Here is a 13,564-nt window from a genome sequence, read left to right on the forward strand (position 1 = left end):
CAAGAAAATATTTTCATTCAGAGCAATTTTGACAGCATTTGTGCACACCAAATTAAGTTTGACCAGTACATAACTCCTATTTGGACTTTGTTTTTGCAAAATCTGATAGTGCCATTGTGTTTAAATGGCCTAAAATAGGCTAAATACCAAGTTTCAGACCCAAACTAGGTCTAAAACCCATTGAGTTGAGGCTTCGAGTCGAAGAAAAAAAATGCACCAACTCGGCGAGATCTCGACTAGACTCGGTTTCTCAAGGGACCGAGTTTCGAGTTTTAGTACCTTGGATGCTGGTTCTGCACAAGATAAGTGGATCAAGAAATTGCCAGACGCTACCTTCTTGATACGACTGTCAAGATCTGGAAGACAGCCCAGGACACCTACTCTCAGGTGGGGAATGCCGCCCAATGTTATGAACTCCGTTAGAAAATTCACTCAACAAAGCAGTTGGAGTTGTCTCTCTCCCAATACTATAACAAGATGTGCACTATGTGGCAGCAATTAGCTTTTTTGGGGACCTTCACTGCAAGTTGTGATGTTGACACCACTGCGTTCCAGAAGTGGGAAGATGGTTTACGGGTCTTTTATTTTTTTGCTGGTCCAAATATTTAGTTTGATCAGATACGGGCAAATGTACTGAATCGTGACCCTCTACCCACTCTTGAGCAAGCCTATACGATTATTGCAGCTGAGGACAGTAGGCGTACAGCCATGGTTCATCCCATCACTCAGGAGCGATCTGCTCTCCTCTCTGGCTCACAGTCTACTTCTCGTGGGAACTCTTCCTGTGGTAATGGTGGGTAATCGTGTGGGCAGTGATCGCCCCCTATTAAGTGTGACTTCTGTGGGAAGGACTGGCATACTAAGGAACGCTATTGGAGGCTTCATGGTCGCCCTGCAAATACCCGTGGGCATGGGAAGGGTGGATCGAATCGTTCCAACAATGCCCGTGCAAATCAGGCATCTACTGAAGAGTAGCCTACTGAACAATCTCTCTTAAAGGTAGTGGAGTAACTAGAACGTCTCTGGAACATGATGACTCGTTTGGATACCTCTTCATCATCTGTGTCTCCTTTATTGACTGCTTCTGCTGTTTCCATACCTTCCGACCCTTTTACCAACCCTTCCACAGGTATTTCAGTTGGTGGGAATTGCACCTCGGCCATACCCGACTCTTGGGTCATTGACTCTGGTGCAACCGACCATATGAAAGGTTCTTCCTCTCTTTTTTTTCCAGTATTCTCCTTTATTTGGTCATAGCAAGGTTCGTGTTGCTGATGGGTCTCTTTCTCCTATCTCGGGCAAGGGATCTGTTCATTGCACTTCTTCTCTTTGCCTTTCCTCTATGTTACATGTACCTAAGTTTTCTACTAATTTGGTATCCATTAGTAGTTTAACTAGGTACTTAAACTGCGCAGTGACATTTTTTCCAAACCGTTGTTTGTTCCAGGACTTGGTAACGGGTCGTACGATTGCATGTGGTAAAGTGGTTGGTGGTCTGTACGTGCTTAATAGTTCGTCGGCATCATTGACATCTCAGGCCTTGTCTTCTGATTCTACCTCTACATTACTTAAATTAAATAAATGGCATCGTCGTTTTGGACATCCACCCTTGAGTGTTTTATCAGTTCTATTTCCTAGTTTATTCAAACAATGTAATCCCAATAATTTTCTTATGATGCTTGCACTTTGGCAAAGCAAACTCGGAATGTTTATCCTATTTCTGATAGTAGAAGTGTGACTCCTTTTAGTTTAATACATTCTGATGTGTGGGGACCCGCCCGGTGTGTTTCTACTTCTGGATTCCGATGGTTTGTCACCTTTATTGGCTGTTACAGTGGCACTACTTGGGTTTACTTGATGCAGAATAAGAGTGATGTTTATACTTGTTTCACCTTATTTCATAAGATGATTCAAACTCAATTTGATGCCAAGGTGAAGATTTTATGGTCTGGCAACGGAAAGGAATACATGGATGGTGCTTTTCGCACCTATTTGGACTCTCATGGCATTATTCATCAGACATCTCGTGTGTCTGCTCAGAATGGAGTTGCTGAACGAAAGAACAGGCATTTATTGGAGGTAGCTCGTTCCCTTATGTTTCTTATGGCTGTTCCACCCCGTTTCTGGGGGGATGCGGTTCTTGCAGCCACTTATCTTATCAATCGGCTCCCTTCTAGAGTCTTAGCTGGTCGCTGCCCTTTGGACATTCTCCTGGGATCTTCCACGTTTGTTGTGCCTCCAAAGGTCTTTGGTTCTGTGGTGTTTTCCAGAAATCACCATGCTCATGGCAAGTTCGACCCCAAAGGTCTTCGGTGTGTTTTTCTAGGTTATTCAGCTACCTAGAAGGGGTATAAGTGCTATCATCCTTCTACTAGAAAATTGTTTGTGACCATGGATATGGTTTTTCGGGAGTCTTAGGCCTATTTTGCACCGCTAGTACCTCTCCAGGGGGAGATTCTAAGTGATGAAGAGGCACCTTTGATTGCTCCTCTAGATGTATTTGTACCTACCATAGAGGATGTATCTGTTGAATTAGAGGATGGGATTACAAGTCAGGAACAAGAGCAAGGAGAAAGTGAGCAGCGTCTAGAGGGAGTATAGAGAATTGAAAGAATTGAAGACTTTCTCTCGTGGAACAAATTTCCTTCCTCGTGGAACTTGGCGCAAAGACACTACCACCACTGCTCCCACACTATCAGTACCTGCTCCAAGTCCTACTCCTGGTCTCCTCTCTGATAAGCTTACTCCTGATCCTAGTCTTGATTTACCCATTGCTATTTGAAAATCAAAGTGGAGTTGTACACGCCACCCAATTTCCAATTTTGTGTCATATAACTCTCTAACTCCTTCATTCCATGCCTTTGTTTCTTCGTTGTCCTCTGTTACTATCCCTAACAATTGGTAGGAAGCAATATCCGAATAGAAATGGAAAGAAGCGATGAATGAAGAAATGCATGCCCTGGGGAAAAATAAAACTTGGGATTTGGTGATTCTTCCACCAGGAAAGAAACCCGTAGGCTGCAAATAGGTCTTTGTTGTGAAGCACAAATCAGATGGGTTAGTAGAGAGATACAAGGCAAGATTCGTTACGAAAGGGTTCACCCAAACCCATGGAATCGACTATCAGAGACCTTTGCTCCTGTGGCAAAGATGAATATGGTAAGAGTCATTATTTCTTGTGCTGTAAATCAAGGTTGGGATCTCCAACAGCTTGATGTCAAGAATGCCTTCTTGCGCGGAGAATTGGTAGAAGATGTTTATATGGAGATAACTCCTGGTTTTGCTACTCCAGAGACTCAGGGGAAGGTATGCAAGTTGAAGAAGGCCTTATATGGCCTAAAGCAATCACCAAGGGCCTGGTTTGGTCGCTTCCATAAAGCCATGATTGCTACTGGCTATAAGCAAAGCAATGCCGATCACACATTGTTTATTAAAAGGGTGGGACAACATATCACAATTTTGATCGTTTATGTGGGTGACATAGTGATCACTGGTAGTGATGCATAAGAAATTCAGAAGTTGAAGACTTATCTGGGTACAGAATTTGAAGTCAAAGATTTGGGAAGATTACGGTATTTCTTGGGAATCGAGGTTGCCTATTCAGCCAAGGGTATATCTCTTTCCTAGAGAAATATAATCTTGACCTATTGAGTGATACAAGGATGCTTGGTTGTAAACCAGCCGATACTAGGAAGGTGACCCTGTGGATAAGGGTAGCTATCAGAGATTAGTCGGTCGATTGATATCTCTCTCCCATACCCGACCAGACATAGCATTTGCAGTGAGTGTCGTGAGTCAATTCATGCATGACCCTCACTCCTCTTACTTGGAGGCAGCATATAGAATACTGAGGTACCTGAAGTCACTCCTGGAAAAGGAATCTTATATTCTCCACATAGTCATCTTCAAATAGAGGCCTATACTGATGCAGATTGGGCAGGCAGCCCTGATGATAGAAAGTCAACATTTGGACGTTGTACCTTTATTGGAGGTAATTTAACTACGTGGAGAAGTAAGAAACAAGCAGTGGTTGCTCGATCTAGTGCTGAAGTAGAGTTTAGAGCTATGACATAAGGTATTTGTGAATTTCTCTGGCTCAAGGGGCTCCTTCAAGATTTGGGTATAGGTGTTGATCTTCCTATGTGACTCTACTGTGATAGCAAGTCAGCAATCAGTGTCGCCCATAACCCAGTACAACATGACCGTACCAAACATGTTGAGATTGACCGACATTTTATTCAAGGAAAAGTTTGACCAAGGAATAATTTGTATTCCATTTGTTCAGTCTAGTGAACAACTGGCTGATATTCTTACTAAAGGAATTAGTAGTAAGTTGTTTTGTTCTGTAATTAGCAAGTTGGGCATGTTTGACATGTATGCACCAAATATGGGTTCAAGGGTGAAATTGTCCTTGTACTCATCCCAGAATATTCCTACCTCATATTATAAATAAAGAATGGCTGTAGTCACTCTGACTCAAGCCAGTATTCACGGAATTCAACAACAAAAATTGGGCCTCCAAAAGCCAAATTTCTTTCATTTCAAAGAAATAGGAGCAGTAGAAGGAATACTAAGAAAAACGGACCAGTTGCAAGTCCTAAAAATGTAGAATAAGTTGGAGGAAATCTTAAACACCTTTTAATAGTCCTACCATGTCATAGGCAGTCACCAAAAAGTTCAAATTTGAGATGAAAAGGTAAACGGTGCCACCATATCAAACCTTATTATACAAGCTTTCTTGAACTTTTTTTTAAAGATTATTTTTATTGTCATTGACAAATAATGTGGAGATCCATGTGGATTAATTATCAACACCTTACTTTTAGGGTTTTATTTTTCCCTTTTTACCCTTTTAGGGTTGTAATTTCATTATAAATAAAGAGGACCTCTGTCATTAATGATAAGTCACATCATTCCTCAAGACTTTGATTCTAAACTTGGTATCAGAGCCCAAAACCCTAGAAAGTGTTTTTCCTTTTTCCTCGTTCTTTGCGTCGTTTTCTTCCACTGCCACCGCCGCCTGTGGGGGCCATAGCCTCCTCATCTAGCATGGTAGACTAGACCTGAACCATGCAACACTAACCTTCTAACCCCGTCGCTGCTGCTGCTGCCGCCTCCTTTTCCGCCGGCCTTCCCGATGCCGTGCTGCCTCTCTGTCGTGACCCCCTGGTCCCCTCTCTTTCGCTGCCGCAACCCCCTTGGTCTCATCTAGGTCGTCGCGCCTCTCGCCGGCTTCTCCCGCCGGTGCTGCTGCCTCTGTCTGCCACGACCCATCTATGTTTCCGTGCCTCATTGCCGGCCTCTCCTGCCGGTACCGCTGCTGCCTCCATCCTTTGCGACCCACCTGGTTGCCGTGCCATCCTGGCGGCCTCTTCCGTTGACGGCGATGCCTCTGCCCGCCGCCGCCGCCGCCGCCGCCGCCGCCGCTTCTCTTAACCTCGTCTCTCCACCGTCATCTCTGTCGCTGATGCTGCCGTTGCCCTTTGATTTTGTTTGTTGTTGGTCCTTTTGAGATATTCCTACCCTTTTGGATATCATGGCTGACGAAAATGCTAGTGCTACCTCAACTGGTGCGCCCTCAACTAGCACAACTGAGGTGTGCCCACTTGGTCGTTCTGGTCTCCCTGAGCGTCCTAATACTCTTCAACCTGGCCCTATCTTGAATGGCCAGAACTACCTCACTTGGTCCCGCGCATGTCTTCTCACAATTTGGGGACACAACTACTCTAGCCTCATCACAGGGGACACTCCAAAGCCTACGGATCCTATTGCAGGTAATACCTGGTTATCTAATGATGCGTTGGTTATGTCCTTCCTACTCAAATCTATGGAGTCCTCTATCAGTCCCAGTTTTGTTCTCCTAAATTCTGCTAAGGAACTTTGGGATGCAGTTTGACAGACATACTCTCAGGCAGGGAATTATGCCCAAATCTATGAGATATGACGTCAGGTTCATAGCACTACTCAGAAAGAGCTGTCCCTCACTGCCTACTATTCTGCCTTGACCACTCTTTGGTAGCAGCTGGACTTCTATCACCTCGTTCCTATGGTCCATCCTGATGATGTTGGTACGTTTCAAAGGGAGAGGGAGATGGAGCGTGTTTATGATTTTCTGATTGGTTTAAACCCTGAGTATGATCAAGTTGGCTTTCAGATACTAGGGTGTGACACATTCCCTACTCTTCTTTAAGCATACAATTTGATTCAGTCAGAAGAACATCGTCGGACTGTTATGATACCTCCAACTGTTCCAGTGAGATTTGCCGTACTACACCTCCTACACCTCCAATTGCAGACTCTTCTAAGGCTCCTTCTACATAGGACCCAGTGAAATGTGATTATTGTTGTTGCCCTTCTTGTAGACAGGAAAGTTGTTGGAAGCTCCATGGGAGGCCCAAGGAAGGGTGCAATAGAAAATAGGGCAGTACTCGTTCCCAGGCTCATCTCTCTGAAGTTTCTGATAGTTGCTCTGCTACCTGTACTACGACAGCTTTCTCCCCGGATCAGATGGCTGCCATCCAAAAATTGGTGACACAACTTCACACTAGCTGATGTGCTTACAAAAGGTTTAAATTGTAAGGTGTTTCATCCTCTGGTTTCCAAGTTGGGCATGTATGATATATTTGCACCAACTTGAGGGGGAGTGTTGATATCCTAGTGGATTAGTTATCAACATCTTCCTGTTAGGGTTTTATTTATTTTTCCCTTTTTACCCTTTTAGGGTTGTAATTTCATTATAAATGAAGAGGATCTCTGTCATTAATGTCAAGTCACATCATTCCTCAAAACTCTGATTCTGAACTAATAACCTTAAAGAATTTCAATGTGTTTCCATGAACTTTCATGTTATTTCTTGTATTACTAGCTTCACCAATGGCAACTCTTCCTAGCAACTGGAAATGTGAACTGTTTGGCCTTATCTGTATAATACTATTATACATTGTGAATTTTTCTTAGTTTTGTAAAGAAAAACTGCCAACTTGTTTTTTCTTGGATAAATGTTCTCTTGTTTTCTATGTTCTTTAAGAATACCATTTTTTGTGCCAGTGGGAAGCTATCTTGGGAACAGGTCCTGAAGGATGTAAGCTTACGTAAGAGATATATATCTCTTTATGCTTCTCTGCTGAAATCTGATGTCAGTAGAATGGTGGTTGATGACAGCAAAGAAATTGAGGAACTAGATCGTGGACTTGATATTGAAGTCATTCTTCAGTGGAGGTATGGGTTGCACTAAAACCAGTTTAGAATAAGAAACTGCTTGAGATGGTGGTATACCTGATTTGAATGTGTCATGTTCTACTGAGATTTTTTATTCATAATTCAAAACATTCACTGTTGGTCTCTGAAAGGTAGTAGCCAGGGAAGCCAGATGTCAGAGTTTGTCATTATTTGCTTCTGTATTTTTACATGATTCTCTGGATAAAATTATATGATCTTGTTTCCTGAAGGTGAGCAACGTGTTTTGGGAAACAACTTTTTTCCTTCACACTTTTCATTATCACTGAATATTGTGTTTCATAGCTCTAATTATATTACTAGAATAGAATCAAGTATGTCAAATTTCAATGTCATAAAAAATTAAAGATAGAGACCCCCCCCCCCCCAAAAAAAAAAAAAAAAAAAAGAAAAAGAAAAAGAAAAAAGAACCAGTCCAATTGCCATTCAGTTTCTTTCTCTTCATTTTTAGGGAACAAAGTTTTAGAAATAAGATTACAAAGATTCATATGTTGCAATGAAGGTTCTTTTTGTTTCATTTATCTTTTCTCCAAAAGGAGGAAAAAAGGTTCTTTTTGTTGCATTCTGGGAGCTGTATTTACTGGATTCTTGTGTTTCTGCAGGATGTTGGCTCACAAATTTGTGGAACAGTCAATAGAATCAGACATCTCTGTTAGAAACCAAAAAGCAAAGAAATCGTGGTGGTCATTAGGATGGTAGATAATTGTACATTGAGATTATCATTTCCTCCTGCTTATCTCATTCTATTGTTGTTGGTGATACTTGAGATATTGGTGAAAAATCATTTACTTTTTCAGGACTGGGCAATCCATGAAGGATGAAAGTCAACCTTTGCATTTCAGTGAGGATGACTTGGAGAGATTAAATAAAATAATTGGGTACAAGGAAGGTGATTCTGAGCAGTTGCTGACAACTCAAGACAAGGGAAACATACTTCATACCTTTTTGGAGGTTCACATGAAACGTAATGCTTCAAAGCTTATTGCTGAGGCTCACGAGTGTCTTGCTGAATTATCCTGTCAAGGTTTGGATTGCTTTGCCAAGCTGTATTCAGAAGCAAAAGTTTTTGATCTGAAGTTGGGATCATATCAGTTATTATCACCAAATGGACTCCTGGCAGAGGTTTGAATCTATTTCTCTGTTGTATACATTTGTATCACTTTTGTACTTACAACCTCAAATATTTTTCTTATGTCCTTGCAGAGTGCTACTATGAATGATTCTTTGGTTGGGATATTTTCATACAAGCCTTTTGATGCTAAAGTGGACTGGAGTCTGGTTGCAAAAGCTTCTCCATGTTACATGACTGTATGCTATTTTCCTGTTGTTTTTCCATTGCTGCTTGAGTTGGTTTGTTTGCATTTACTGATGGCTTTTATATCTATATCTATATTTTGTAACAGTATGTAAAGGACCCCATTGACGAAATAATCAGCTTCTTTGAGAGCAGCACTGTTAGTCAGACCATAGCCTTGGAAACTGCAGCTGCTGTGCAGGTGTTTATCGATTTATAGCTGAACTCTGTGATATAGTATGCTATTTTTTATTTCTGTATTGATTATGGGCGTTCTTTATGAAGATGACAATTGATGGAGTCAAGCGTACTGCTCAACAACATGTTAACAGAGCATTGAAGGATCAAATGAGGTCTATTTTAATTTTTGAAGTTTATGTTTAGCTATATTTATGAATTAGATATCTTTATTGAGTAATGCAGTAAATGTTTGGAGATCTTGGTCTCTCATTTAGATACGTCAGATCATTTGACTCGGGAGCCTTAATGGAACCAATAGTGTACCCCAGCTTCCCCCGACTTCGCAGAGACAACTTCACAGAGTGAGCCCAGTTCAAATAGTTGCTGTTGTCCAACTTCACAATGGATATTTGGGTATTGAGGTTCTCAAAGATGGTCATACTAGGGTTGTTACCACCCAAACCAATAGCCGAAGCTTCCATAGGTCCACTGACCTCAGACCCAGACATGATATGCAAACACACTTATAGAATCAGTGTGATACCTTTAATCAAATGGGGAGTACACTCTACCCTAAAAACAAATGCAGCAAATAAACAAACCACAATTACTTGAAGAAAGTTAAATCAAATTCACCTTTCACAATGTAGCTTTATTCCATAAGAATCAAAAAGTCTCACATAATGTAACTCTCCAACAATGTTTAACATCTCGTTTCGTTTCAGTATTTCGGTTGAAATATTGTATTTTTTCTATAAGGTTTCAATAGGTTAGTTTGGTGGGTTTTAGGCCAAGTTAAGGCCTGAAACTTCATGGAAACCCTATTTTAGGCTATATAAACACATGTAAATGTTCAAATTGCAACAATAGTCACCCAAAGTGGTGTTTTGGATTTGCACCATTGATTGGCAGTATACGGTCGAATCCTAATGTATAACTTAGTTAATACACATACATTACACATATACATTGTTTAAGACTGTAAGTACTAGAGGACATAATAACCAAGGTTTAAACTATCGGTATCGGGTATCGTATCGGTCGGGCGATTTTAAGAGACGTATCGTTGTACATATCAATCGGTGCAAGAAAAGCATGAAAATGATCAAAATAAACATGGAAATACACTTTTGGACACAAAAAACAATATAAACAAGCAATTTATGTCATATATCATGCATATACACTAAGAATTGTGAATAATGTATAACTAGACAAGTGTGGCACTTTGAAATTGTTATAAAAGATTAGAAGATGAGATTTCTTACATGTAGAGTCACTCTATTGCCATGAAGAATGTCGGGGTGGATCAAAGTCATGTCTGTACGGGTATTCAAGAATAGGAGCGACTAGGATGATGTTGTGTACTGACCGAACATAAGCACAATACTGAGCCTAGTCGAAATATTGATGGTAGTGACTCTCCTACTCATAGTAGAATCGTGTGTATTGCTCTGGAGTGGCTAATGTCGTGAAAGCACTAGGTTGTGGTTGTGCCTCTCTGTATCCATAACTTCCATACCCTACAGAAGCCCCATGTCTATAGCTCGAAGAAGAACCTGATGCATAACGCCCATTGCCTGATGAAGCACCGGCATAATCAGAACTAATGCTAAGTGACTCCATGCCACTCTTAAACACATCACTATCATATGGATTGTGGCCTTTGTGGGAAAGCTTGCCAGCCTTGCCCTTCCGACTGTAAGTCTGATGATGACCACCATGATGAGTATCTTGGGTAGGATGTGTGTATCCTGCCTCACATGTGAACTGCATCCCAGCATAATGTTGTGAAGCCCCATGGCCACCACCACCACCACCACCGCCACTACCACCAGCACCACTACCTCCAGCACCACCACCACTACTACCACCATGGCCACCACCACCCACTACCATCATCATCATCATCATCATCATCAGCAGCAGCAACAGCAGCAACAACAACACCACCATCACCACCACCACCATTACCATCACCATCCCCATCCCCATCACCATCACCATCGTTGCCTTCATCATCATCATCAACATCTTGTTGAGTTCCTCCATAAGGATGACTTGACCTCGTCCTCCTAGTTAAACCTTCTTCAGGGCTACTGTCATCCTTTTCAGCATTAGGATAAAGATCTTCTGATGGTGCCTGTGTTTCATCATCATCAATCTGTCGAATGGTGTTCTCTATGATTGGATCAGGTTTGGTTGGCTGGCGATCCTCAATTAACTGATCCATCACCAATACCTTATCTGTGTCCTCTATCCATGCTCTAACTGGATCTTCATCAAGTGGGTGGTTGATGTCGATTGGGTGGACATCTACTTCATCCCCTTCTCTTTCCAACTCTAAGTATTTAAGCTTCAGCTTCATGTTGTAATGGACATACACTAGCTTCTCCAACTTTGAATAACTGAGACGATTGTGGGGTTTAGTGTGTATCAACCCGAATGTACTCCAGTTACGTTTGTAGCCACTAGAGGATGCCGTTAGAGATAACACTTGAATTGCAATTATGGTTAAGTGTGGAGCACTAGTACCCCCATAATTGAGCCACCAATCAGCTGCACAATAATAAATGAAATATTAAAAGACAAAACCTTGAAACAAATTTTAAATAACATAATAAATTATTAAACCTAACTTACCTGGGCGTTGTGTGCCCCTAGCATGGATAACCATTCTATCAGCAAAACCACGAGTGCCTCCCGAAAATACTTAGCCTAGAGAGGTATTAAAATATTAGTTCACCAATTACCAGTGAAACTGTTATTTGACATATTCTTGGTTTCAATCTTTTATACAACTAATGTATTGCTAACTTCTTTCATGACAAGTGTGGCCTTGGCCACATTTAGCTCCAATCTGTTGACAACATTCCTTAGAGCACTCAATAGATCTAGTCTACACCCTATATCATTGTTGTATTGAATATCCGGATTCAAATAAGATGGTGCACATGGTTTGTAATTGATGGTTAGAAACCTAGAATACTAATAACTAAATAGTAACTTAGTAAGTGTTTAAAATGAAACCAAAGTCATCTACATAAGGATGAGTTATAAGATTACCTGCCCAATGAACATCTTGAACAAACATCTTTTCCCATCGATCGGTTATAATCTTCAAATATTTCTTGCTTGATGTTGGGTTGTCATCATGTTTCTTCTTCTTAACCTCTTTCATGAGCACTACCATCTTACCCGTGGTCTGCTCTTTATCCCCATCAACCTCTCAAAGAAGACAGAAGAGTGGGTGCATAATCATCTCAAGTCGGCGCATCATCTCCCAAAACTTTGAGGAGGTGACAAGGTCTTGAACATATCTCCCAATTTTAGACCTTACATAACTGCTATTCATCCAGTCAACAGAGGTGAACATCTTAAGCAGTCCATCCTTTCGGGAAATGAGGCTATCAGTTGCAATGTAATTTGTTGCAAATCTTGTGGTTGCAGGCCTCACTAAATCCCCTGTTGTGTGACTCCTCATCAATGCCAAAACTCAACTATGGTTATAAATAAAGTCGGTGATCTTCCTTGCATTACCAACCAACTGTTGGACCTTCGACAATTGTTCTATATCCTTGAACATTAAATCTATACAATGAGCCACACATGGTGTCCAAAATAGATGTTGCCTCATCAACATAAGTAACTGACCAACCTTTTTGAAATGTGCTGCATTGTCAGTTACTATCTGGACAACATTTTCTTCTCCTACCTCCTCCACAACTTCATCCATTAACTTATACAAGTAATGGGCATCTTTGATTTCACTAGATGCATTAACCGACTTGTGGAAGATCGTCTTTACGTTACAATAGACAAGGAAATTGATGATGGATAGTCTTGTTGGTCCACACCATCCATCACACATGATGGTCACTCCATATAATGGCCACTTCTCCTTGAACCTCTCAACATACTCATGCACCTCTTAGATAATATAATCCAAGTAAGGCCCAGAAATCTCATAAGGTGTGGGTAGCTTAAGAGTTTTTCCACACCGTTGAATCTCCTTTATCATGGCCTTGAAGTGGGGATCTTTGGCCTTATGTGGTGGAATCATGGAACTGTGGAACCATCTGGAGATTGCTCTACCTATCCTTTTACTCAATGTTTTGGGTTGAAAGCTTTCTTTAATCCTCTGTTGGCCATCATCTCTCGGTCTGTAGACATTAGGATCCATAGTTCTGATATTTGGGCTCTTCTTTCTCTTACCCTTACTACTCTTAGTAAACCGGTCAAACATCCCCTTGACACTGGTTGCTCTACTAAGGACAGCAGGCTCCTTACCCTTACCTACAAATGGACGACAAGAGGAGCCAACACCAACATCGATAGGGCCCTGGCATTGGGGTCGAGCTGATTGACTTCTTACCAATTGCTCAGCTCTCGATTGTTTCTCTTTTGCTTCATGTCTTGATTGTCTCATTGCCAATGCCAACTTTGGGTCCTCCTCCGCTTCCATATCCGATCCTTCATAAGCTTCAAAATCTTCCATCAAATTTTCCACCAAAACATCCTCATCCTCATGTGCTTGGGTGGATTTTTGTTTTTGAATCTCTAAGGTGTTTTTGCATTGCCCTACTTAACTCTACCATGTGTTCTTTTTCCCGAGTTATCCCTCCTCCAAGATGTTGAGTGTCACAGAAGTTGCACTGTGTATGCAATCTGTTGTTGTTTATCTTGGTACAATAAGACCACCCAATGTCTTGTTGTTGCAGCATTGTCCTAAACACCAAAGATAAGTAGATAACTATATAAGTATTAAACTATATTAAAATCCACACATCAATAATTTATACAAGTAAAGTACATGCCTATATGATGCATTTCATATACTTAGCGAAGTATATT

At 41.2% G+C, this 13,564-nt stretch overlaps 1 protein-coding gene across 2 annotated transcripts in view; it reads left to right on the plus strand.

The window, feature by feature from the left end:
- LOC122648528 overlaps positions 1 to 13,564 on the plus strand; it is a 207,957-nt gene that overhangs the window by 42,252 nt on the left and 152,141 nt on the right. For both annotated transcript variants that reach the window (XM_043841740.1, XM_043841741.1), the window contains exons 10-15: positions 7,048 to 7,218; positions 7,839 to 7,931; positions 8,034 to 8,358; positions 8,440 to 8,544; positions 8,640 to 8,732; positions 8,816 to 8,883. In XM_043841740.1, coding sequence (XP_043697675.1) covers positions 7,048 to 7,218; positions 7,839 to 7,931; positions 8,034 to 8,358; positions 8,440 to 8,544; positions 8,640 to 8,732; positions 8,816 to 8,883 — 855 coding nt within the window. The remainder of the gene's footprint in view (positions 1 to 7,047; positions 7,219 to 7,838; positions 7,932 to 8,033; positions 8,359 to 8,439; positions 8,545 to 8,639; positions 8,733 to 8,815; positions 8,884 to 13,564) is intronic.

Source organism: Telopea speciosissima, chromosome 1 (assembly GCF_018873765.1).
Source record: "Telopea speciosissima isolate NSW1024214 ecotype Mountain lineage chromosome 1, Tspe_v1, whole genome shotgun sequence".
Taxonomy (NCBI): domain Eukaryota; kingdom Viridiplantae; phylum Streptophyta; class Magnoliopsida; order Proteales; family Proteaceae; genus Telopea; species Telopea speciosissima.